We start from the raw sequence: 27,527 nt of genomic DNA, 5'->3' as shown, positions 1-27,527 counted from the left end.
TTATTAAATCAGTCAAATGGTAGAGACCTCTGGAGAAGCAAGAGATATCTTTTTCCATAAAAATGGGAAAAGATTGGATGAGCAGAGAAATTATGCTTTAAGAAAAGGGAGACATGACTAATATGAAGCACAATATTGAATCGTACAATCTCATGGCTGAAAGGAACCTTAGAGTTCCTGCAATGTAGCTGATATGCAACAAATCAATCATCAATTAACAAACATTTATTAAATAGGCACTATGCAATGTGGAGAAAAAAAAGCAATCATCTAAGCTTCACTGGAAAATTTGCACAGAGGAAGCCTCTATTTAGTGTGACAGCCCATTCTGACTTTCAATCAGTTCTCAATATTAGCAAGTTGTTTGTTTTCCCCTAAGATTGCAGCAAAATATTTAACTTCTTTGAAATCTTCACTCATTGTTCTTAACTTAGCCTTCTGGGACTAATGTGAATAAAAACAATCCAAAGGCTTTTTATTTCCTTGTGTCTGCCTGTGTGATCATTCCACAATCCCATTTGACAGTATTGTAAAGACCTTCTCAGAATAATGTTTTTAAGTCATTGAAGAATATGCTGAATTTAAATTTGAAGGTAGTGAAAATATAGATGCAGGAAAAGAAAGAAGCAGAATCAGGAGAACATTGTACACAGAGACTGATACACTGTGGCACAATCAAATGTAGTGGACTTTTCTACTAGAATCAATGCAATGACCCAGGACCATTCTGAGGGACTCATGAGAGAGAACACTATCCACATCCAGACAAAGAACTGTGGGAGTAGAATCACAGAAGAAAAACAACTGCTTGATCATATTTGTCAATAGGGATATGATTAGGGTTATAAACCTTAAATGATCCCTCTAGTGCAAATATCAATAATATGGAAACAATCTCTTCAACTCTACCACATGGCATATATTAAATTATTTGAAGATATCTAGCTTCTGTCTCCACCCCACTCTATTTTCTCTTAATTTTAGTCTGATTATATTTTCCTGACCTATTGTCATTCAGCTGTGACTCTATTGGGCACACACCAGCTTGACAATACCCTTCCTAAATTGTGATGTCCAGAAATGAATGACATTCCAGGTGTGAGCTGAGCAGTACAGAATATGGGCTAGTCTTATGTCCTCAATTTGTCTATTACCTTGTCTAATGGTCTAAGATTCCATTAACATTTGACTAACCATGTTTTGACAATTGCGGATATGTTGTACTTTGTAGTCACACCAAACTAGGGCCCACAGCAGTCCAGGAAGGAGTCAATGAAAGTTTATTTCCTTGGATTCTTATAATCGAGGTAAATTATGAAGTGACTATTGACTTTGTACCCTCATAACTTTGTGGGACCTTGAATTTAATCTTTATTTTAGCTGACCTTACCCATGCCTTTTCTCCCTCAAAACTACCTTTTAAAAGCATCATTTATATTCCCAATAAGCAATGCTGTGTTAGTTATTTTTAACCATTTTCCAATAGATGGTTTTATGTGGGTTTGGCCCATTTTGAGCTACTTCACCAGAACATGTTTAATCTTTCATAGCTTTAACCCTGGATTCATTTCTTTCTGTGACTTACTTTTCTATTGCTATTATGGAAGAATAAGTGATATGTCCATCAAGTCTCAGATATCAAAAGCCCATTGCATCTAATTCTACCAACATTAAAGAACAACCACTGGCCTCGGGAGGCGGCAGAGTCCAGCTGATCCCTGCCTAGTCGTGGGGAGGAGGTCTGCACGGGGTCAGGTTGCTGACTCCCCTAGTCTCGGTTTTTATTCTCCTTTAACTGACTGTATCATATAACCTGTGAAAATGGGGCGGAGATCTACATCATCCACCAAGAGTGGGAAGTTAATGAACCCCACTGATCAGGCTCGAAAAGAAACCCGTAAGAGGGAATTAAAAAAGAAGAAACAACAAATGATGGTACGAGCTGCAGTACTAAAGATGAAGGATCCCAAACAAATTATCCTGGACATGGAGAAATTAGATGACATGGAGTTCAATCCAGTACAGCAACCACAGCTAAATGAGAAGGTGCTAAAAGATAAATGAAAAAAGCTTCGTGAAACTTTTGAGCGCATTCTCCGACTCTATGAAAAGAAAAATCCAGATATCTACAAAGATCTTAGAAAGTTAGAGGTAGAATATGAGCAGAAAAGGGCCCAACTCAGTCAATACTTTGATGCAGTAAAGAATGCTCAACATGTTGAAGTGAAAAGCATCCCATTGCCAGATATGCCTCATGCTCCTTCTAACATCTTGATCTAAGACATCCCATTGCCTGGTGCACAGCCACCCTCTATTCTCAAAAAAACCTCTGCCTATGGACCTCCCACCAGGGCAATTTCCATACTTCCTCTTCTTGGACATGGTGTCCCTCATTTGCCTCCTGGCAGAAAGCCTCCTGGGCCACCTCCTGGACCACCTCCTCCCCAAGTTCTGCAGATGTATGGTCGTAAAGTGGGCTTTGCCCTAGAACTTGCCCCTTGGTGGCCAGAGGAGGACATTTTATATAGTCCAGACCTTGCTCATCGAAGTCAGGATGATGATGCTTCCAGCACGAGTGAAGATGAAGGTTATCCTGAAGACATGGATCAAGATAAGCATGATGACAGCAGTGACAACAGTGACACTGATAGGTCAGATGCCGACAGTGAAGGAGAGGAGTTCATGCATCATGATGAAGAAGAGAGAGAGACTAATGAGGACAAAAAGTCAGGTGTGAGTATACAATTTGCTGATGTTCCTGGAAAATCACGAAAGAAAAAGAAAAACATGAAGGAATTAACACCTCTTCAAGCTATGATGCTTAGAATGGCAGGTCAAGAAATTCCTGAAGAGGGCCGAGAAGTGGAAGAATTTTCAGAGGATGAGGAGGAGGAGGATTCTGATGACTCTGAGTCAGAGGACACAGAACAGCAGCAGCACAAAGAAGACTCTCCATCATCTCCTGCTTCCCAACAACAGCAGCTACCTCCACAATCTGTTCCTCCTGCTCAAATACAGGCACCTCCCATGCCAGGACCACCCCCTCTTGGACCACTACCTGCTCCACCATTACGACCACCTGGACCACCCACTGGCCTTCCTCCTGGTCCACCTCCAGGAGCTCCTCCATTCTTAAGACCACCTGGAATGCCAGGGCTTCGAGGGCCTTTACCCCAGCCTCTACCTCCTGGTCCTCCACCAGGCAGGCCTCCTGGTCCACCACCAGGCCCACCTCCTGGCCTTCCTCCTGGTCCTCCTCCACGAGGACCACCTCCAAGGTTACCTCCCCCAGCACCGCCAGGCATCCCTCCACCTCGTTCTGGTATGATGCGCCCACCTTTGGTGCCTCCTATTGGACCTGCTCCACCTGGGCTTTTTCCACCAGCTCCCTTACCGAATCCAGGGGTTTTAAGTGCCCCACCCAATTTGATTCTGAGACCCAAAGTGGATGACCAGTGCAGCCACTATTGAGAAGAAAGCCACAGCAACCATCAGTGCCAAGCCACAAATCACTAATCCCAAGGCAGAAATTACCAGATTTGTGCCCACTGCACTGAGAGTTCAACGAGAGAACAAATGAGCTACTGCTGCTCCCCAAAGAAAATCAGAAGAGGATTCTACTATACTCCTTGCCAAAGCAGTCCCCAAATCTGGCCCCTCTGCTCCTGTTTCAGTACAAACCAAGGATGATGTGTATGAAGCCTTCATGAAAGAGATGGAGGGGCTACTGTGACAACCTGTGATGCCAGAGAAAGTTTTAATCCCACAAATTCATATTAGAAAACATGGTTTATAGAGGAAGGAGTTCTTATATATTGGACCTAAGTGAAGAGGAGTTAATTTTTATTCTTATCAGAGCATTTCCTAACTTCAGTGCAAGGATTGTCTTAATGTTATTTAGCTTTGGGCATAATTCACTGCACAGAAGAAAAAAATATTTCAGAGTAGACTGGTAAACTTCTAGAGCAATGTCCCTTCACATCTCTACTATACCCACCACCACCACCATTTCCATTTTTCTTTGAAGACATGAGATAGACAGGATTTTAGTGTCTGTACTTTTATTTTTTAAATCCTTAAGTGGTTGGGTAAGCCACTGGAGTAGATATTTTGTTAGAAACTAGTGCATTTCATCCAGTGTTTTTGTGTTTTTACTTCTGGTTTTGTTTGTTTTTTAACTTTCCTTGTAAATATTTTGTAACATTTTACTTGTAGTGAAATGGATCACAGCTTCATTTCCCTACTATGAAGCAGGATGCCTGGGGAAGGAAAATAAAATATGTATTAATTGAGATGACTTCTCAGTGACAAAAAAAAATTGAGTGTCTCTCATGAAAGAAATAAATGTCCTACAAAAATAAAAAAAAATTAAAGAATAACCTAAAACCTTCATGAAATTATTTCCTAGAAGTATATGTGGTTGGATATGGGCAAATTAGGCTACCATGTATTCTTTGATGTGTTTGTGTGTGTGTGAGAAACCAATGAATATTTGAAGGGCAGAATGCTTTTGGAATCATGGAAAAGATAATTTAGTATAAGAAGAGACCTTAGAGGTCAATGTTTCTAACCACAAAAAAAAAGAGTCAAATGACCACTCAAGGGTCTCAACACCAGTAAGTGTTTGAGGCAAAATTGGAACCCAGGTGTTTCTGATTATATATCCAGGGTTTTTCTACCATGCCACTTAGCTATCTCTATCTTTTAGGTTTGGGGTTTTCAGGGAGGGGTAGTATCTCTGGTATGAAGGGCTTTTAGTGCCCTCCTCAGGCAGCTCTCCAGCCTCTGACCCCCATCTGACACCCAGCTCTCACTTGTGGCTCCCAGTAGCTGCTAGCATGTGGCAGCGGCCACAACCCGGGCAATGGCTTCGACAGGCCCGCTAAACCTTGTGAGGGTAGCCATTGGGTCGTTGACCCCTGGTGAACTAGGGCTTTGCTCACCCAGCATGTGAAGACTGCTTCGGGAGAACAGATGGAATAAACCAATAAGAAGGTTCAACAGCTGAGATGACGATACAGCAAGGCACTGTGGAGTGCTTAGGGTGTGTTGGAGCACAAAAGACAACATGGCCATCCAATGCAGCTGAGGAAGTCTCCAGGCATAACAATTTTTCCTGCCAATGGACCCAGGCTTCCAGCTCCGAGAGAGTGGGACTGTCTCTGTGCACCAACTTTTCCACTTAAATCTCCTTCACGCACAAGTGTCTTTGTGGACACTCATCTACATCACAGATGAAAGTGCACAAAGACAATTATCATCCTCGGTTACAGAGAGACTACTACTACTACTGCCCATGGTGATAAGAAAAAAGAGAGAAGAATAAATTGAAAAGTAGTTTCTAGACTGATCCCTGACAGTATTAGCCATGAGTAACCACAGTTCAAAGTACAACCCACAGTCCATCTGTTGAATCAATACATTTATCTTTTTTTCTCCACTACATGGCAAAAAAAATCACTTAATTGAGTCTTTGGTTCATAGAAAACTACCATATCCCCCATTCTAACTCTTTGAAGGAAGGAAGTCATAAGGAAATTGCCATCAGGAATGATACTAAGACCAAAGTTCCAAAATAATGGAGAAAGAATTCACTATTTAATCAAAAGTGCTGGGAAAACTGGAAAGCAATATAGTAGAAATTAGGAATAAGCCAACATCTCGCACCATATACCAAAATAAAGTCAAAATGGATACTTGATCTGGAAATAAAGGGTGACACCATAAATAAACTAGAGGAAAACAGAAACGTTTACCTATTGGACTCAAGTATAAGGGAAGAATTTATGACCAAACAAGACATAGAGAACATAAAAAATGAAATGGATGATTTTGATAACATTATATCTAATTTTTTTTGTACAAACAAAAGCAATGTACCCAAGGGAAACAACAAATTGGGAAAATTATAAATCAAATGTCTCTGACAAAGGGCTCATTTCTCAAATAGATAGAAATTGAATCATTTTAATGAGACTATAAATCATTCTCCAATTGATAACTGGTCAAAGCACAGGAACAGAAAGTTCTCAGATAAGAAAAAAATTTAACTATCTATAGTCATATGAAAATATGCTCCAAATCACTCTTGATTAGTGCAAATTAAAACAACTTTGAGGTGCCATGCCATATTGGGATTGACTAATATGACCAAAAAGGAAACTAAGAAATGTGGGTAAGTTGGAACTATAATATACTGCTGGCGGAACTGTGAATTGATACAATAGTTCTGGAGAACAATCTGGAACCATGTCCATAGAGTAATAAAGCTATGTGTAAACTTTGAGTCAGCAATAACACTATTGAATCTCTAACCTAAAAAGATCAGAGATAGGGGGAAATGACCTACTTGTAAAAACAATTTGCAGCTCTTTAATAGTGGCAAATAATTAGAAGTGGAGTGGTTATCAATGAATTGGGGAATGGCTATGGTATATGGTTGTAATGTAATACTATTGAACCCTAAGCAATGATAAACAGGATGAGTTTAGAGAACCTGGAAAGATTTGTATGAACTGATGTAAGATAAAATGAGTAGAACCATGAGAATAGGTATACAGTGATAGAAATATTGTACAATGATCAACTGTGAACTAAACTATTGTCAGTAAAACAAGATCCCAAGATAACCCTGAGACTCATGGTAAAAAATTCTATCCACAGTCAAAGAAGAAACGTGTGAGGAATAATTTGAACCCTCCCCTATTTTAGTAGACCCTTGCCATGTCTAGATCAATTATTTTATCCAGTTTAATGTGACTCCATAAGAATAGTGATTGATTCCTAGATATTACCTTTTAAAGATAATCAACTAATCTTAAAGCAGTAGGAGTAATTAGATGCAGGTTAGAATAGAATAAGTCTTTTCCTCATATTAAACTTATAATAAACTTTATAACTTGTCAGCATGATTGACTTGCAAGATAAGAGGAAGAAACCCTTACCCTAGGGCTGAACATTTTAAGTCCTGATAAGCTATATGATAGAAATATGAAAAGACCCAAGACATATTAAAAACCCTTCATGCTGTATCATTTCTTCCTCATGACCCATCAAAGGCAGGTCTGGACAACTGGCTAGATCTAAGAACTAGCAACCTTACCCAATCATATCAGCTCAGGGTCCATTGTTAGGTTTTCCAAGGCTTACTCTGAAAGTGGATGTCACAAAGATGGGGTGTAGATAGGTTAATTGTCATGAAGATTAGTTTGCAGAGGATCAAATGCTAGATGTACAATTTATTTTCTAGTAGTAACATGACTTAGAGGCATATCACTATTTTGGAATCCACCAATGAAATAGCACACTGCTTGCTAGAGTGTCCCACCTCATAAGGATAGAGATGGGCACCAAAGGGAATAAAAACTGTACATTGGAAAAGATAGGGGTCTCAGACCATGAGGAAGGTCTGGGATACTATTTTTAGGAGGGACCCATGTCCCTCTAGTGAATATTTATTGGCTCAGAGCACGGCCTCAGTAGTTTTAGTGAAAATTGAACGAATTTCTGGCATTACAAACTGTTGAATCTGACTACAGATCAAAACATGCCAACTTCACTTCATGAAATTTTTTATTATATGTGTGATACATGTCTTTTATCTTGGCATATTAAGTATGGAAATATGCATTATATGAAAGCACTGGTATAACACATATCAAACTATTTACCACTTCAGGTAGAAATGGAAGGAGGAAAGGAGAGAATCAGAATCTCAAAATGTCAGAAAACAATTATCAAGAATTGTTTCTAAATGATTTCTACATGAGATTGAAAAAATAAAAAGAATGTTTCTAAGAGTCTCTACTTTACATGAAATCTGAGAGAATGAGCCGGCAATAGAATAACTGAACCAATCTCTGTGAAACACATTGTACTGCATGAAAACAGGTTATTAAGAGTGCAACACCATTGGTTAAGAATTGCAGCTGCTTGGCTCTTTTTGATTCTAAAATAATAGACATTTCTCCACATCATTTTTAAGTAAAAAGTTTTAAAAGTAGGTTTATTATTATTATTATTATGCAGAGATCCAGAAATTTAGCTTGCAACAGAAAAGAAAAAAGAATATACACATGAGACCACCAATAATAAGAGAAATAAAAAAGAAAGACAACATCACCAAAATGGGAGAAACAACACATAAATTTTCCAGCTGGGAAGTCCCATGATACAGCATTTGGGTCCCATTCAAAAAAATGTCCCAGGTGGAGCTTCTTCTCAATGGGTAAGACTCCAAAATCTACTTTCCAGAAGGGAATTCTTATTGAATCTCAAACGAAGAAGGTTTTTTTGCCATCTGTAGTTTACATAACTGCTTCTAGGGCCTCAGCGACCTGGTCAAGGACCTGAGTTCCAAGAAAAAGCTAAGCAAAACATATCTCAAAATTTAGGCAACTCATGAAGACAACACATTCCATGAGACAAGGGTTCTCACAGAAACATCCTGATCGTCACAGAGACCTTGGAGTCTGCTGAGAGCTCTGGCCAAAAGCCAAAGCAGTTCAAGCGTCTGCTAGTAAATAGGAGGCCTATGATATAAAACAGGAGAGATTTATTAAAATTTATTTTAACCCTTCAAGGAGTCATATTAACTCTATTCTTGTAAAACCTTCACTTACATGGGTGGAAACTTCCATAAACAGTAGGCCCTTTGGTTAAAATAGTAATAGATTACATTGTCCATTTCTGGAAATGTCCAAGCATAGGCTGAACCACTACTTTAAATTCTTGTAGATTGTTTTTGTTGCATTTGGTTTGGGAATGAAGACTCCCTTCCTCTATTCACCCATTACAACTGCAGATGGAGGGTTGTTGTTTGAATGTGTATTTGTGTTCATATATCTGAATTGTATATTCATATCCTGAGGAGAAAAATACCTTGGTGAATAGAGGAAGGGGATTTTCTTAAAAGAAGAGAATCCAGAAAGACCTATTGCAAAGAATGGAGATCATTTCTGGTACAGGGAATGATACGTAGAAACATCAAGATGAAATCTGTTTTCATGGAGTAAAAAGAATTTAAAAAATTATTGGGTTGGGGTTGTAGAATGTGTTGAATGATATCACTGGTTGAAACCCTCATAGATGTACTGAGCATTTTGAGATTCATACACCAGGAAAAATGTCACCAAGGTCTTTGATTCTTTCTATACTGAGGCTCAAATGATATCACTTACTTATCAAATCTGTTTCCAAAGTGTATCAATATTACCACATTCTCTTCTCCCTCTTTTCAGGGTCAATCTACAGAAGAATAATGGAGATAGTAAGTTGAGAAGGGTTTACATAATAATTACAATGAACATACCCCATAATTCCAAAGTAAGGTAATTTAGACATATATGCTTAATTTTTTCAGGCAATAACGAGGAGGGAGAGGAGTGCAAACTGAATGAGACACTATCACATTTATCATTTTCATTATCAGCAAAGAATAAACCTAGAATAACTGAAAATAGGACTCATTAGAAATAGCATCTTCTTATATGTTGCTGACTGATTGGTCAAGAGGACTTATGACCTATGTCTCTGCAAAATTTTCTTTAGGGCATCCTTTACATCCTTGTTTTTTAAGCTATATATAAGAGGATTTAACATTGGAATGACCACTGTGTAAAAAACAGAGACCACTTTGTCTTGCTGCATTGAGTAACTGGAGGTGGGACGTAAATACATGAAGAGAATTGTTCCAAAGAAAATGGTGACAGCCATGAGGTGGGAGGCACAAGTGGAGAAGGCTTTGCTCCTGCCCTGAGCAGAGCGCATCCTCAAGATCGTGACAAGGATAAAGAGGTAAGAAATGAGGACCATCAGCACACAACTGATGACATTGAAACTGGAGAAAGCCATGATGACAATTCCATTGATACGAGTATCAGAACAGGAGAGTTTCAGGAGGGGTGGTGTATCACAGTAGAAATGATTGATTCGATTAGAGGCACAAAAAGACAGTCTGAACGTCATTCCTGTATGCACAGCTGCATTCCCAAAGCCAGCAAAGAATGTGGTGGCTACCAGCAGGAAACAAACTTTTTCAGACATGATAACTGAATATGAAAGTGGATAGCAGATGGCCACATAGCGATCATATGCCATAACAGCCAATAGGAAACATTCAGTGCCTAAAAATGAGCCAAAGAAATAAAACTGGGCAGCACAGCCATTGATAGAGATGGCCCTGTTCTCAGTCAAGAGGTTCACAAGCATCTTGGGAGTGACAGCAGAAGAGTAACAGGCATCCACAAAAGAAAGACTGAAAAGGAAGAAGTACATTGGGGTATGGAGTCGGGAATCTACTGCGATCAATATTATCATGCCCAGATTGCCCAACATGGTGGTCATGTAGATGAAAAAGAACACCACAAAGAGGATAAGTTTTAACTCAGGGTCATCTGAGAGCCCTAACAAAACAAATTCTTTCACTTCTGTTTGATTTTGCACTTCACTTCCACCCATTCATGCTAGAACAAAAGAGAAAAATGTCAATAATTATAATAATTAGCATTTAAGGTTTACAAAAAGCCTAACTCATTTAAAAAGCTTCACATACGTATTTAGAAAGAAATTTCTGTAATGAATATTTATTTTAGGATATGACATCTCATTTAGTCTTCTCAATAATCCTAATAATTCAGAACTATGATTATCCATATTTTAGAGAAAAGTAAATTTAGGCTGAAAGAGATGAAGTCATTTGCCCATGGAGACACACCGACTAAAATCCCTTCCACTTATAAATCAGTGATGCTATATGCCATCAGTTATAGCATACTAAAAGTTCTATCTCCACAATATCTCTTGTATCTCCACTATTGTACAGGTTCCTGCTATTGTCTCCTTTTTTCAGTAGACCTCTAATAGGTCTTCCCACCTGCAGTAGATTAATCCCTTTATTGGATGTAGTGTGGTACAGTGGATAAATCATTTGGCTTGGAGTCAGTACAACTTGAGATATTTCCTAGCTGTGTAGCTCTGGTCAAGTCATTTAGCCTCACACAGCCCAAGTTTCTGTACTGATAAACAAAGTTATAATAATAACTAACTTGTAGAGGTTTTGTCAGGATCAAATTAAATATGTATGGAGTTTTGTTAGCCTTAAAAGAGCTGGAAAATATTAATAAATATTCTGTATTGAGCTGTTTGTGTTCATTTCTGTTGAACAATATTTAATAGTTCCCTATTTGCCTCAGTAAAGCTTAATTTCCTTTGCCTGACATGGAAGGTTCTCTGCAGACTATTCCTTCCTTCTTCCTTCTGCGCACTCTATGTTACATTTTCTCTAGCAAATACTCCAGGGCTTTTCTTTCCTCAAGCTTTTGCTTGAGTTACCGCAGGAATCTTCTGCCCTTTGTTATTTGTTGAGTGAGTAGGAACTTATTATTTCATCCCAGTTTATAAAGTCATTGCATCCCTGAAGCTTCTCTCTCCACAATTGCCTTCCCATTCTGATCCTTTACTAAGAGTCCTTTACTAAGCATCTCCATGACCAATTTGTCATGCGTTATTGTATACTGGAGCAGCTAAGTGACCCAGTGGATAGAGTACCAGTCCCGGAGGAAATAAGACTTGTCTTTATTGGTTCACATCAAACACTAGCTGTGACCTTGAGTAAGTCATTTATCACTGTTTGACTCAATTTTCTCCTCTGTAAAATGAGCTGGTGAAGGAAATAGTAAACCAAGCCAGTATATTTCTGGAGTCAAGAAGAGTTGGACATGACTGAAAAAAAATGAACAATAACAACAAAATTGTATATGGTATTTATCTATGTATTAACTAGTTTCCTGAGCTATAAGGTCCATGAAGGCAGGATTTGTGTTTTATCAAAACCTTGTGCATCCCCTCAGATCCAATGCTTAGCAACTTCTTTGCTGGTTGAATGCAATCAGATCTGTTCTGACTCTAACAATTCATATTCTGTGTTCAATGGGTCCTTTCCATTTTGAACAGAGACTGTGGGGAATCTGAATCACAAAGATGCCTAAAATGAAAGGCATTAGGGAAGAAGATGATTGGGGATACTTTTGTGACCTCATAATAACAAAAATCCTCTACTTTTGTTTAGTGCTTTATCCTTTTTAAAGTTAATTAGTTAAGCTAAAGAACAAATGTAAAGTGGGAAGAACATTGGTATTATCTTAATACTCTGCTTATTTTCTAGATAAGTAAACTGAGGCTTAGAAAGGTAAAGTGATTTGCTCAAAGATTCACAACTTACTGCAAATGAAATTGAGAACTAGATTGCATTTCTCTGATTCTTAGCAACACTGGTCCTTCCTCTTACCAATTGATTTTTCTCCTATATAGGTAGTAGTTAAAGTAGTTATAGACCCATCAGCTGACCTTGTGGTTTTTGGAGGACTACCTCTCAAAATTTGAGTAACTGAAAATGTCACTCAGGAAGCAACTCTGATATTAGCCGTATTGAGGAAAGTTAAACTCAGCATCAGTGACTGGACTAGAAATCTTTGACAATGAAAAAGAGACTCAAAGGGGCATTTTGAATGAATTTTATTTTCTTTTAAAACTCTTACTTTCCATATTAGAATGAATACTGTGTATTGGTTCCTTGGTAAAAGAGCAGTATGGGCTAAGCAATGGGAGTCAAATGACTTGCTCATGTTCACACAGGTAGGAAGTGTCTGATACTAGATTTGAACCCAGGACCTCCTTTCTATGGGCTAGGCTCTAAATCCCCTGAACCACCTAGTTGCCCCTTTGAATGAATTTTTAAAACCTTCTATGTTATTGATTCTTTCACTCTCCCCTCTTTTATACATGAGGAATGAGAATTTCATAGATCAAACATAGATTCTATGTGGCAGTCATTAAAATTAAAATTATCAGAAACATATTACTATTTCTAAGTACCTAAAATTCACTTGAAATACAAAGAAATTTACTCATATGAAATGAAATAACAGGTAGGTAAACCACCATTGTATAGCATTTTCCTTATTATACCCCTGTTAAATAAGTATTATATTTAGAGTTGTCCCCATTTTATTTTATTTAATTTTTTTAAACCCTTACCTTCTGTCTTGAAGTCAATACTGTGTATTGGCTCCAAGGCAGAAGAGTGGTAAGGGCTAGGCATTGGGGGTCAAGTGACTTGCCCAGGGTCACACAGCTGGGAAGTGCCTGAGGCCAGATTTGAACCTAGGACCTGAGCTACTGAGCTCACTGAGCTACCCAGCTGCCCCCATAGTTGTCCCCATTTTAAAAATAAACTAAGGTGTTGAAAGTGAAAACAATTCACTTACAGTCACAAACCTAAAAAGGTGATACAGTTCTAAGTCTTACTTTTTTATCCTTATTATATTTACCACTCCCAATAGATATGAAAATAGACTAGGGAAAGAAAAAAATAGTAATAGGAAGAAGAAAAATGAGAAGACCAAAAACACCAAGAGCAAGTACAAGAACAAAAAGAGAAAAAGCAAGAACAAGACAATGATAGAACAAAGATGACATGTATACAGTGTTTTAAAGTTTGCAAATAAGCTTTAAATATATTCTCTTATTTTATCCTCAAAACTCCCTCAAAGAAACAAAAACTGTGAGGCAGCCACCATTATCTTTCTTATTTTACAGTTTATGTAAGTAAGGTTATAAGAAGTTAAGTGACACATCCACTGCTACAGAATTTTTTAATTATTTATAAAATAATTTTAGTATGGATGCTTCAAATAGGAGATATTTTGTCTATAGTCAGTGAAATCATCTATCATAGCACTCTGAGAAGGCCCCTGTGCTGTGTATAGAGTTTCTGGAGACAATCTTGGTGTTATAGTGGACAGAAAACTTCCTTTGCAGTCAAGAATTGATTTCGAATTGTCTCTCAGATATCCATCAGCTGTATGACCTTGGACATGTGTCTCAATTGTGATTAGCCTCAATCTTTCATCTCTTTACATGGCATTGTCTTATGTAATCCTCACAACAATCTTGTAAGGTATGTACTATTGCCATTTTACAGATTAGGAAAATGAGGCTGAGAAAAGAGAAGTGACTTGCTAAGTATCACACAGCAAGTAGGTGTCTGAAGGAAGATTAAAATTCATATTTTCCTTATTATTCCTTATTTTGTAAACCTTTGGGTAAACACAGGGGGAATTTTTAAGAAGACATAGATAGGTTGTGATTTTCCCTGAAAGAATATCCACAATGAGATCATATATACATGAGAGGTGTGGTCTTACTTGATATATTCACAGCTCTTTTCTGATGAGATCTATGTATATATATTCATTTCCCAACACTTACCGCACCTCAAAAATCACTCCCACAGCATCCAACAGGGAAAACTTCTTTCCTTTCCTTTCTCTTGTCCTCACCTTAAGAAACCACAATAAATAACCTAGGGCAAGGGAAAATTACACTTTGGGTTCATGACTCCATTCATGGAAACATTGCATTCTCAGCCTGCTACCAGTGGTTTCTCAGATTGCTGCTCTACACTCCAGAGAAAGCTTTCTCATTTATTTAAAAGCAAGATATGATCTAGATCTTACTCATTGTCTTCTTTCAACTGATTCCCAAGAGATACTCTAATTAGTATCACTATATAATTAGCCAGTTACTCTTTCATTCCCTCTGCCACAAAGTACAAAAAAAAAGTTCAATGTGCTTATCATCATTTTATCTTCCTTTTTTAAGCTTTACCTTGGATAAAATAAACAAGTCTCTCTTCAGACAAGAAGCCAAGTGTAACCACAGATAGGTGGCATTACTACTTTGTTCTTTAATTGACAACGTAATTCTGGGGGCCAGCAAAAACAAATAAATGATGGATGAATGGATAGATCGATAGATGAATGAATAAACAAATAATTTTAATTGTTTATTATGTGAAAGATACTGTACTAAGTACTGAATCCATTACAAGTGTTTGGTTATTCGGCGGTAACTTACAAATCTTTAATAATGGTCATAGGCTAGCTCTGGGGGAAGTGCATTGTTAAGTGCTGGAGACTGAAATAGAAAAATAAAATAGTACTTGGTCTCAAGGAGTTGATATTCTAATGGGGAAAACAATGCATATGAGATGTTTCAGCTATAAATGGAAGGCACCATTGTCTCTAAGAACCAGCAGTCAAAACTTTATAATGCATTTCATTAATATTTTTTCTACAAGTACTTAACTTCAATTTGAGTGGATAACTTTATATTATAGATTAATGGTTACTGTAGCTTCTGCCTTCCTAGAAGAAAGAGATAAATTGAATTTCTCAGAACAATGGCTACAGGAGCTGAGTTGTCAGTAGATCCATACTCAGTGGAGTAGGGGGAAGTATGCACCACTGTCAAAGTTCTTGATCTTACATTCACATTGGCAACAGTCAGTTGATAGAGGAAAATTGTCCCCTTATCTACAGGGATTAATGCCCTTATTGATAAATGTAGGGTCAAGTTGGAAGGACAAATGGTGATATTGAAGACACTACTATTCCCAGGGCTTCCTTCCTTCATTCCTCCCTTGGTTTCTTCATTCCTTCCTTCTTTCTTTCCTTTCATCTTCCTTTTTACTTATATATATATATATATATATATATATATATATATATATATATATATTAGATTTACAGGATTTTATGAGATTATTTGGTTCTGAAAAACAGAACATCATGTTCTTTTAAAAGCAGCAGAAACTACAGACTCTCATCATTAAATGAGATTAAAATACTATATTTTACACACGCCATATTTTTGCTGCCACACCAACAGGCCACCCTCTCTTGGTCCTTTTCCTATTTCAAATGACTTTAATGAGTCAACTAGGAACACATAATTATTCTGTGAGGATGTAGACATAATAAGGGAGATACAAGCATCAGATAATATAAAATTAGAGCCCAACTAACTGTAGCTTTTAGTTGCATCATTAGGGACATATGATATCACCCACAAATAATCAGAATACATAACTGTCACAAGCCAGGTTCAGCCTCAATTGTGTCTCTAGGGGTTCTTGGTAGGTGTTGAATGGCAGTATGAAAAAATAATAAAACAGAAGACAGGGGCAGGTTCACATCTAATGGCTGCTCTGCCATGCCCAGGCTTGGTATTTATGCTTATACCATTTTCTTGGCACAAAGATACAATTTTCAGCACACATATTTGAGTAAAGATAATTGGAAAAGTGATATATTAACTTTTAACAAGTCACTTGATTAACATTCTATATTCTTATATTGTGATTACAGATTCTTGACTGAATAATGGTTTCACACAAAATAAAGTATTTCATCATGGTGGCTTAATTTTCTCATTACCCTGTGAGGAGCTTGGGTTTACAAACAATCAAGGAAATGTACTTATTACCTTTAATAAAAATAAATAATCAATCAGAAACTCTTAAAGATAATTCAACAATTACAGTACTGAGTTTGAGGGATCAGAGAAGCATACAATTCAGATTAATTGTTAGGCAGATTATTTTTCAGGGTTAGCAGGGAGTTTCAGGTTAGCAATGAGGCATGTTGAAGTTTGGTGTTCCTGCACATTTTCTTTTTTTTTTGTTTTTAATATTAATATTATTTTATTTGGTCGTTTTCATACATTATTCACTGGAAACAAAGATCGTTTTCTTTTCCTCCCCTCCCCTCCCCCCCCCCCCCGCCTTTCCCTCTCCCATAGCCGACGCATGATTCCACTGGTTATCACATGTGTTCTTGACTCGAACCCATTTCCCTGTTGTTGGAGTTTGCATTATAGTGTTCATTTAGAGTCTCTCCTCAGTCTTATCTCCTCCAACCCTGTAGTCAAGCAGTTGCTTTTCAGCGGTGTTTTTACTCCCACAGTTTATCCTCTGCTTGTGGGTAGTATTTTTTTTTTTTAGATCCCTGCAGATTGTTCAGGGATTGCATTGATACTAATGGAGAAGTCCATCACCTTCGATTGTACCACAATGTATCAGTCTCTGTGTACAATGTTTTCCTGGTTCTGCTCCTCTCGCTCCGCATTACTTCCTGGAGGTTGTTCCAGTCTCCATGGAACTTCTCCACTTTATTATTCCTTTTAGCACAATAGTATTCCATCACCAACATATACCACAATTTGTTCAGCCATTCCCCAATTGAGGGGCATCCCCTCATTTTCCAATTTTTGGCCACCACAAAGAGCGCAGCTATGAATATTTTTGTACAAGTCTTTTTGTCCATTATCTCTTTGGGGTACAAGCCCAGCAGTGCTATGGCTGGATCAAAGGGCAGACAGTCTTTTATCGCCCTTTGGACATAGTTCCAAATTGCCCTCCAGAATGGTTGGATCAATTCACAACTCCACCAGCAATGAATTAATGTCCCCACTTTGCCACATCCCCTCCAGCATTCATTACTTTGCATAGCTGTCATGTTAGCCAATCTGCTAGGTGTGAGATGATACCTCAGAGTTGTTTTGATTTGCATCTCTCTGATTATAAGAGATGTAGAGCACTTTTTCATGTGCTTATTAATAGTTTTGATTTCTTTGGCTGAGAATTGCCTGTTCATGTCCCTTGCCCATTTGTCAATTGGAGAATGGCTTGATTTTTTGTACAATTGATTTAGTTCTTTATAAATTTTAGTAATTAAACCCTTGTCAGAGGTTTTTATGAAGATTGTTTCCCAATTTGTTGCTACCCTTCTGATTTTGGTTACATTGGTTTTGTTTGTACAAAAAATTTTTAATTTGATGTAATCCAGATTATTTATTTTGCATTTTGTAATTCTTTCTAATTCTTGCTTGGTTTTGAAGTATTTCCCTTCCCAAAGGTCTGACATGTATACTATTCTGTGTTCGCCTAATTTTCTTATAGTTTACTTCTTTATGTTCAAGTCATTCATCCATTTTGAATTTATCTTGGTGTAGGGTGTGAGGTGTTGATCTAAGCCTAATCTTTCCCACACTGTCCTCCAATTTTCCCAACAGTTTTTATGAAATAGTGGATTTTTGTCCCAAAAGCTGGGATCTTTGGGTTTGTCATATACTGTCTTGCTGAGGTTGCTTGCCCCCAGTCTATTCCACTGATCCTCCTTTCTGTCTCTTAGCCAGTACCAAATTGTTTTGATGACCACTGCTTTATAATATAGTCTGAGATCTGGGACTGCAAGACCCCCTTCCTTTGTATTTTTTTTCATTAATTCCCTGGATATCCTTGATCTTTTGTTCTTCCAAATGAACTTTGTTATGTTTTTTTCTAAATCAGTAAAAAAAAATTTTGGAAGTTCCATGGGTATGGCACTAAATAGATAGATGAGTTTGGGTAGGATGGTCATTTTTATTATATTGGCTCGTCCTACCCATGAGCAGTTAATGTTCTTCCAATTGTTCAAGTCTAGTTTTAGTTGTGTGGAAAGTGTTTTGTAGTTGTGTTCATATAGATCCTGTGTTTGTCTCGGGAGATAGATTCCTAAGTATTTTATTTTGTCTTGGGTAATTTTGAATGGGATTTCTCTTTCTAGTTCTTGCTGCTGAGCTGTGTTGGAGATATATAGAAATGCTGATGACTTATGTGGGTTTATTTTGTATCCTGCAACTTTGCTAAAGTTGTTGATTATTTCAATTAGCTTTTTGGTTGAGTCTCTAGGATTCTTTAAGTAGACCATCATGTCATCTGCAAAGAGTGATAATTTGGTCTCCTCCTTGCCTATTTTGATGCCTTCAATTTCTTTTTCTTCTCTAATTGCTACTGCTAGTGTTTCTAATACAATGTCAAATAATAGAGGTAACAATGGGCATCCTTGTTTCACTCCTGATCTTAATGGGAATGGATTTAGTTTATCCCCATTGCAGATGATATTAGCTGATGGTTTTAGATATATACTGTTTATTAATTTTAGGAATGACCCTTCTATTCCTATGCTTTCTAGTGTTTTTAGTAGGAATGGGTGTTGTATTTTATCAAAGGCTTTTTCTGCATCTATTGAGATAATCATGTGATTCTTGTTGGTTTGCTTGTTGATGTGGTCAATTATGTGGATAGTTTTCCTAATGTTGAACCAGCCCTGCATCCCTGGTATGAATCCTACTTGATCATGGTGGATGACCCTTCTAATCACTTGCTGGAGTCTTTTTGCTAGTATCCTATTTAAGATTTTTGCATCTATATTCATTAGGGAGATTGGCCTATAGTTTTCTTTCTCTGTTTTTGGCCTGCCTGGCTTTGGAATTAGTACCATGCTTGTGTCATAAAAGGAGTTTGGTAGGACTCCCTCTTTGCTTATTATGTCAAATAGTTTGTATAATATTGGGGTTAACTGTACTCTGAATGTTTGATAGAATTCACTGGTGAATCCATCAGGCCCTGGGGATTTTTTCTTAGGCAGTTCTTTGATGGCTTGATGGATTTCAATTTCTGATATGGGATTATTTAAGAAAACTATTTCTTCTTCTGTTAGTCTAGGCAATTTATATCTTTGTAAATATTCATCCATATCACCTAGGTTGGTATATTTATTGCCATATAGTTGGGCAAAGTAGTTTTTAATGATTGCCTTAATTTCCTCTTCATTTGAGGTGAGATCCCCCTTTTCATCCTTGATGCTATTAATTTGCCTTTCTTCTTTCCTTTTTTTAATTAAATTAACCAGTACTTTGTCTATTTTGTCTGTTTTTTCAAAGTACCAGCTTCTAGTCTTGTTTATTAGCTCAATAGTTCTGTCACTTTCTATTTTATTAATTTCTCCCTTAATTTTTAGGATCTCTAGTATGGTTTTCTTCTGGGGGTTTTTAATTTGTTCATTCTCAAGTTTTTTTATTTGCATTTCCAATTCCTTGGTCTCTGTCCTCCCTAATTTGTTAATATATGCACTCAGGGATATGAATTTTCCTCTAAGTACTGCCTTGGCTGCATCCCATAAGGTTTGAAAGGATGTTTCGCCGTTGTCATTTTCTTCAACAAAATTGTTAATTGTTTCTATGATTTCTTCTCTAACTATCCGATTTTGGAGTATCATGTTATTTAATTTCCAATTAATTTTTGATTTGGGTCTCCATGTACCCTTGCCGATCAATATTTTAATTGCCTTGTGATCTGAAAAGGCTGCAGTTAATATTTCTGCTTTTCTGCATTTAAGTGCCATGTTTCTATGACCTAGTATATGATCTATTTTTGTGAATGTGCCATGTGGTGCTGAAAAGAAGGTGTATTCTTTTTTGTCCCTATTTATTTTTCTCCATATGTCTATTAATTCTAATTTTTCTAAGATTTCATTCACCTCTTTTACCTCTTTCTTATTTATTTTTTGATTTGATTTATCTAAATTTGATAGTGGTTGGTTCAAGTCTCCCACTAATATGGTTTTACTGTCTATTTCCTCCTTCAATTCTCCTAGTTTCTCTATTAAAAATTTGGATGCTATACCATTTGGTGCATACATGTTGATTAGTGATATTTCCTCATTGTCTATACTTCCTTTTAGCAGAATATATTTACCTTCCCTGTCCCTTTTGATCAGGTCTATTTGTACTTTGGCTTTGTCAGATATCATGATTGCAACTCCTGCCTTCTTTCTATCGGTTGAGGCCCAAAAGGTCTTACTCCAACCTTTAATTCTAACCTTGTGAGTGTCAACCCGTCTCATATGTGTTTCTTGAAGACAACATATGGTAGGGTTTGGGGTTCTAATCCAATCTGCTATTTGTCTGCGTTTTTTGGGTGAGTTCATCCCATTCACTTTCAAAGTTATGATTGTTATTTGTGGATTCGCTGGCATTTTGATGTCTTCCCCTAGTTCTGACCTTTCTTCTTTAGCTTTCTCCTTTTGAACCAGTGATTTACTTTAGGTCAGTCCCCCTAGTCCCCTCCCTTGAGATGCTTCCCTTTCTAGCCCCTCCCTTTTTATGCTCCCTTCCCCTCCCCCCTCTCCTTCCCTCCCATTTTGTACTCCCTCCCCCCACCCCCTCCTTAATTTTCCTTTCTTTCTTGCCCTAATGGATAAGATAGAATTCAGGATCCCACTGGATATAGATGTTCTTCCCTCTCAGATTTGATTTCACTGAGAGTAAGGTTTAAGTAATTCCACTTCACGCTCTCTTCCTCTCCTTCTCATATGAGAGTTCTTCCCCTCCCCTTCCCATGTGTATCTTTATATGGGAAAGTTTATTCTATTGATTCCCCTCCTATTTCTTGAAGTTAATCTTAGTATTATCACGGTTCCCCCCTCCCTTTTCCTTTTTTTGCCCCAACTTTCCCCAAATCTTCTTAATTCCCCAATCTTTCCCTATGCATGTTTCTTCTAACTACTCTTATGATGATACAATTTATGAGAGTTACACAAAACATTTTCCCCACATATTAATATATATAATTTGATGTAAATGTAGTCCTTATAGAAGAGAGTTTGACTTAAAGAGAAAGATAAGATTTATCTCCTTTTCCCTTTCTTTCATATTTACCTTTTCATGTTTCTCTTGCTTTCTGTGCTTGGATATCAAACTTTCCACAGAGCTCTGGTCTTTTCTTAGCAAATGCTTGGAAATCTTCTATTTTGTTGAATGCCCATACTTTCCCCTAGAAGTATATAGTCAGTTTTGCTGGGTAGTTGATTCTTGGTTGGAGACCCAGCTCTCTTGCCTTTCTAAATATCGTGTTCCCTGCTTTGCGGTCTCTTAGTGTATTAGCCGCTAAGTCGTGTGTGATCCTTATGGGAGCCCCCTTATATCTGAAGCTCTTCTTCTTGGCTTCTTGTAGGGTTTTCTCCTTTACTTGGAAGCTCTTGAATTTGGCAATTACATTCCTAGGCGTTGTCTTTTGGGGATTTAGTATAGAAGGTGTTCTATGAATCCTTTTTATTTCTATTTTGCCCCCTTGCTCCAGAACGTGGGGGCAATTTTCTTTTATAATCTCCTCTAGAATAATATCCAATTTGTTGTTTACCTCTGGTTTTTCTGGGAGACCGATGATACGGAGATTTTCTCGTCTTCCTCTGTTCTCCAGGTCCGTGACCTTCTCAGTGAGATATTTTATGTTTTCTTCCAATTCATTAATTATTTGGGTTTGCTTTATTGATTCTTGCTGTTTTATCATCTCACTTTCTTCGAGGTGCTTAATTCTGGTCATTAGGGACTGGTTTTGCTTTTCAGCCTTGTCTGCCCTTCTATTGGATGCTTCGAGTTCTTTTTCCAATTGAGCAGTCTTATCTGTCAGACAGCTGATCTCTTTCTCCCATTTTCTTTCCAGAAGGTTTCCATCTTTTGGATAAGTTCCAGTTTGAGATCTTCCAGAGCTTGTTGATAGTTTCCATTTTGGGAGGCGTGTTCTGAATTTTTTTGGATTTCCTCCTCATTCTCCTCTTTTCCTTGGGTACTTCCACCATAAAAGTTTTCAATAGTCACTTTTTTCCCTTTCTTCCTGGAGGCTTGATTTTGGGCCATGTGAGCCATCCCTTTGGTGGTTTTATTTCCCTTTCCTTTTTGGTCTGGGGTCTGGGTTATAAGAGCGGTTTTTCTGTGAATTTAGGTTGCTTCAGACTAGTTCTTCCCAGCCTCCGAGCCCAGGTATTCAGCTCCGCCCAGATAATCAGCGCGCGTTGTTCAGCGCAGCCCGCCCCAAGTCCAGGTCCGCTGGATTCTCCAGTGAAAGCGTCCTGAGACGTTTTTTCCTGGCAGTCCCCAGATCCCAAGGACCCTGGAGTGCCCCCCCAGACAGAGACGCTCCCCACTCACTCACTGTCCCGGTGAGCGCTCAGGTAGCTCACTCTGGTTTAGTGGGGGAGGTGGGGTGGGGGAAGGACGGCTCAGTTCACTTTTCTGTGCAAGCTTTTCCTTCTTATTTTAGTGTGGAAATGTTCAAGCCCCACATACCTTTGCCTCTGTGGGGTACTGGGGAGTCCTTCTGTTCCTCCAAAGGTGATTTTATGCTCCTTTGATGTAGTCTATTTCGTTCGGTGCTGGGGAGAGGAAGCGTGCGGCGTCTAGATTGCAGCCATGATTACCCGGAAGTCTCCTGCACATTTTCTATGGGCCTTTATGATTGATTTGTATGCTGGCTTCAAGAGAATAAGTTTCTGTGAGTGGGAATATTCTGGGCCCAGCTTGTGGTTATAGCTTTGTTGGGAATTATGTACCTAAGTAAAAGTTAACCCATGTTAGTCTTTTTGGACTTGGATTTTGGAGTCTGATCTTTTGGAGATTGGCGGGGGGGGGGGGGGGGATAGAGGGCAAATATTTTGCTCTTATAGTATTCCTTCCGAGGCTAGGGAGGGGGTAACAACCATGTCAATTCCGTTAGTAAGGGATGTTAATGATAGAAGTCATGTAGAGGGGACTGAGTGGACAAGTCTATCCTACCAAAAAGTCACTTTGTGACTTTGTCAAGAAATCATGGCTTGATGGCTCCCAGCACATAACATAATATTAATACTTAGCATTTACTTGGCATTTTAGGACTTACAAAATCCCTTATAAATATTATCACATTTGAGCTTCACAACCTTGAAAGGTAGGTGCTATTGTTATCCCTATTTTATAGAGAATGAAATTGAGGCAAAGAGCAAGTGAATTGCTTGAGATCACACAGCTATCAAATATCTAAAGCTGGATCTGAAGTCAAGTCTTTCTAATCTCAGTTACAGTGCTAATGAGGTGACTGCATAATAGATGAGAAAGCAAAATAATCCATGTCTTATTCCAAAATCAATGTCTTTCTTCTGTACTGCCTATCTCATAAGACTATTGGGACAATAATCTTGTGCTTTTCATAGTGTGAACAGTGAATCAAACTTTCTATGTCTGCCAATACACAACTTTTATATTAATCAATCAAAAACTTAAGCATCTTTACTTAACACTAAGTAAGAGAGTTTGCAAGTCACTTGTCAAAGTGGGTGACAACTCCAGAGGTCACTGCCCTGCCCCTGGGCTTTGCTAGGCAAATGGAAAGACTGCAATTTGTTCCTGTAAAGTGGAAGAAAGGACAGGAAGTGACTTGGAAAAAGGACTATAAAATATCTTGAACTTTCTGTCCAAGGGACTTCAACTTTGACTTCTCCTTTGGATTTTGTCTTGGGAGACGGTGCTGATGAACTGAACTGAAGAAGGAGACTCTTTCCTTGAATCCTGCATTGACTTGCTGCATGAATAGCTGACCTTCCTTTCCTGGCTTCTGGAGAGATTGGTTCCAGAGAGGCTTACCTTTCCTGTAAAAGATGACATCAGTGGAACTCTTGATGAAGACTATAACTGGTTCTCTGGCTGAAGATTATTGAGGCCTGTTGGGGCTGAGTCCAACACTGAAGCAATGCTTAGGGTTATACGTTAGATAATTTTCTACCTCCTTCTTACATTTCACACTTTCATTCTTTCCACCTCTTTGTAAATAAAACGTCTCAAGTCATTTTGACTTAAGTTATAATATCTTTAAATTGGCAACCACAATATTACTATAAAATTTTCATATTAGCACAAAACCTAATTTTAAAATTCTTACAATATGAATTATGCAAATATGAGTTATTTCTATATCATCATCATTATATTTAGCTTCAATGACTATTTATTTCTCATACTATGAAAATTCACCTCTCTGCCTCCCTTCTCTGATTTATTATCTGCTTTGAGATTGAGAACTTCTGCCATCATTTACCATAAGAAATAACATAGCAATTATACTACTTTCTGGAAGGTATTATGGACCAATGAGAAGAGACAAGTTTTGAAATCAGAGAACATGATCTAGAATGTCTTTGTGATTCTGAGCAAATAATTCCACTGAACCTCAGTTTCCTTATTTGCAAAATGAGGGGGTTTGACATGAGTTCTCTTCCAGCCCTCATGCTTGGATTTTTTTGGTCCTATAACCTTATCCTCTTAAATGAGTTATGTAAGCAACTAGGTATTTCTAAGATGATAGCTACTACCATTGGGCAAAATTCAAATTTTCTAAGAAATCTTTAGGTGGATCACGTTTTACCTAATAAGATTCACAAGGGTCTGTCTCCACTTAAAGCCCATTTACAATAATATTGGAAAGTGTCTAGGTCACAAGACCTAGATTTGATTAGATTTTGACCATCCTTTTTACTAGCTATGAGTGTTTAAGTGAGTGATTTTCCTTCCCTGCCCTTCTTGCTCCTCAGTAAGGAATAGAAAGCTTCATCTTAATGATCTCTAAGGATCCTTTCATCTGCAAATCCTCTAAAGCCAGCTCATCTCATTTATTTGTAAATATATATCTAGGAAAACTGCATATATAGAGAAGATAAGAGATCAAATGTGAGTATAAACTTTTGAGAGCTATAGGGATGCTAGCCACTATGATTACTTAATCATAATGAGAATTTCACCAATATACTTAATTGCCATACATCTCATCAGATATACGGATACACATAAAAACTCTCAGAACCACACCTTGAAGTGTCTTGAGGATGAATCCCTATGAGAAGAGGAACTCCAAGGGGAAACTAAAAATTACATGGAAATTACTTTCTTCACAATAATTATGCTCAATGGGCTTTACTTATAACAGTCAGCATTACATTCACTTCCACTGAGTCCTGAGAGGATTGGCAAGTATTTTGAGAGCAATCTATGGATCTCCCAGTATGAGAGGTGACTTCCTGTGACTAGACTGGGGCCACGTTGTTATTCTCTTTGTCAGATCATCTATTTTTTTCTCTCTTGTTTTTTTCCATTCATAAATTCACAAAATTCTAGAGTTGACGGGAATATAAGGACATGGAGTGTCCAAACTGGTAGAACTTTAAGGACACAGAATGGAAGAAATGGGAGGATTCTTTGGACATAGAATTTTGAACTTGGCAAGGTCCTGAGGATAGAAAACACAAAATGTTAGAGATAGAAGAGTTGACAGGCGAGGGAATGGAATTGTCTACCATGTCATGTTCAGAAGGAACATTAAGCAATTATTTAGCTTAATTGTCTTATATGAGAAGAAAATAGAGGCCCAAAGAAGAGATCAGAGTTAGATGTTCATCCCAGGTTTCCAAATATCTATGAACCTGTTCTTTTGACTATACCACTGGGCCCTCTCCTACCTTCCTTTTCCCTCTTCTTATCCCCTGCTCCCTTCTATTTTTTTTAAACTCATATCAATCTCTCCTCCTCTTTTTCTCCTTCCTGATCTCTGTCTCAGGCCTTGTAGGAGTGGATCAGGCTTCTCTTTACATGCTACTATCTAGCCTAAGATCTCTGTGACTTCTGGTGCTAAAGCAGTTATAGGGACCCATTTGAATAATTTAAATCTCATTGACAATTGATCAAAGTAAAAAGAAAAATCCTTGTAGGTCAATTATTTGGTCCTTAATCCACACAATGATTCCTTTAGCATGGTACTTTACATTTTGCAGTGGTTCAGGCTTGCATAGAGTAGATTTTCCTATAATGCTTTTTAAATTTCCAAAGCATATTTACATACATTATCTCATTAGACTCTTCTATAAGCTCTTTAAGGTAGAATCTATTAATGGTTTGGCAAGGGTATTAATACCATTGATAATAACTATAGCCCTCCTGTCTTTCTCCCTTTCTCTGTCAGTCTTAAAAATGGTTTTCATAAGTTGGTGTGGACCAAACAAAAATGATCATTTGGCAACCACATCTGGTTCTTTCTGCCTAAGTGACCTTGGGCAAATCACTTATCTTCTAGATGTGTTTCCTCCTCTACAAAATGTGGCAGTCAAATTTTCTAGAACTAGGATTCTATAATTTTGTGATTTACTAGATCTATTATCTTGGCACAATTGTATTTTCTAGTACCACTGGGAGGTAATAATAATAGCTTGCATAGATAGATATGTACACAAATGTATGTGTGTATATATTCATATATGTATACACACACACACACACACACATATATATATATATATATATATATACATAGGTTCTAGGGTTGTTGTGAAGACTAATTAAGGTAATAAACAGTGCCTGTGCTAAATTATTTACAAGTATTAGGTCATTTAGTCTTCACAACAACCCTAAAATGTAGTTGATATTCCCAGTTTGCTGCTGAGGAAAATGAGGTCAACAGAGGATAAATGATTTGTCCAAGGTCACACAGCAAGTAAGTATAAGTATCTGAGGAAGAATTTGAAATCATATTTTCCTAACTCCAAGCCCAGAACTCTATCTACTGCATTGCCTTGTTGGTTAGTACAATAAAGTGAAAACAGAGTTATATTTGTAAATATAGAACCTGGGTTCAAATCCTGCCTCTGATCCTTACTATTTCTAACATCTTATGGTAGTCACTGTGTGTCACAGAGAAATTTGGAGGTTGGATTGGGTGATATCTGGGACCTTTTTCATCTCTAGGTCTGTGATATGTATTTGTTTACTATATTTTCTTTTTAAACCTTTATTTCCTATCTTAAATTTATACTAAGTATTGGTTCCAAGACTAGAAAGTGTGTAAGGGCTAGGCATTGGGGGTTAAGTGACTTGCCCAAAGTGACACAGCTAGGAAGTATCTGAGCTTCAATTTGAACCCAGGTCCTCCATTTCAAGGTCTGGCTCTCCATCCTCTGAACCACCTAGCTTCCTCTATCCTTTGTTTTTTATAAGAACTAGTGACTAAATTT

General features: G+C 37.7%; 1 protein-coding gene and 1 pseudogene across 1 annotated transcript; one reads left to right on the top strand and one right to left on the bottom strand.

The window, feature by feature from the left end:
- Positions 1-1,779: 1,779 nt before the first annotated feature.
- Positions 1,780-4,337, top strand: LOC100012437 (WW domain-binding protein 11-like; annotated as a pseudogene).
- A 5,179-nt stretch (positions 4,338-9,516) lies between these two features.
- Positions 9,517-10,464, bottom strand: LOC100024559 (olfactory receptor 1020-like). The gene has a single exon (XM_007497678.2). The coding sequence runs from the start codon at positions 10,456-10,458 to the stop codon at positions 9,517-9,519; it is 942 nt and encodes a 313-aa protein (XP_007497740.2). The 5' UTR covers positions 10,459-10,464.
- Between the last annotated feature and the right edge of the window lie 17,063 nt (positions 10,465-27,527).

The sequence above is a fragment of the Monodelphis domestica genome, chromosome 6 (genome assembly GCF_027887165.1).
Source record: "Monodelphis domestica isolate mMonDom1 chromosome 6, mMonDom1.pri, whole genome shotgun sequence".
Lineage (NCBI taxonomy): Eukaryota > Metazoa > Chordata > Mammalia > Didelphimorphia > Didelphidae > Monodelphis > Monodelphis domestica.
The sequence above is the reverse complement of the archived record's forward strand: the minus strand, read 5'-3'. Positions and strand labels throughout refer to the sequence as shown.

What these genes read in the sequence shown, in the direction of transcription:
- LOC100024559 (XM_007497678.2), bottom strand. Translation starts at nt 10,458, where the DNA reads ATGGGTGGAAGTGAAGTGCAAAATCAAACAGAAGTGAAAGAATTTGTT.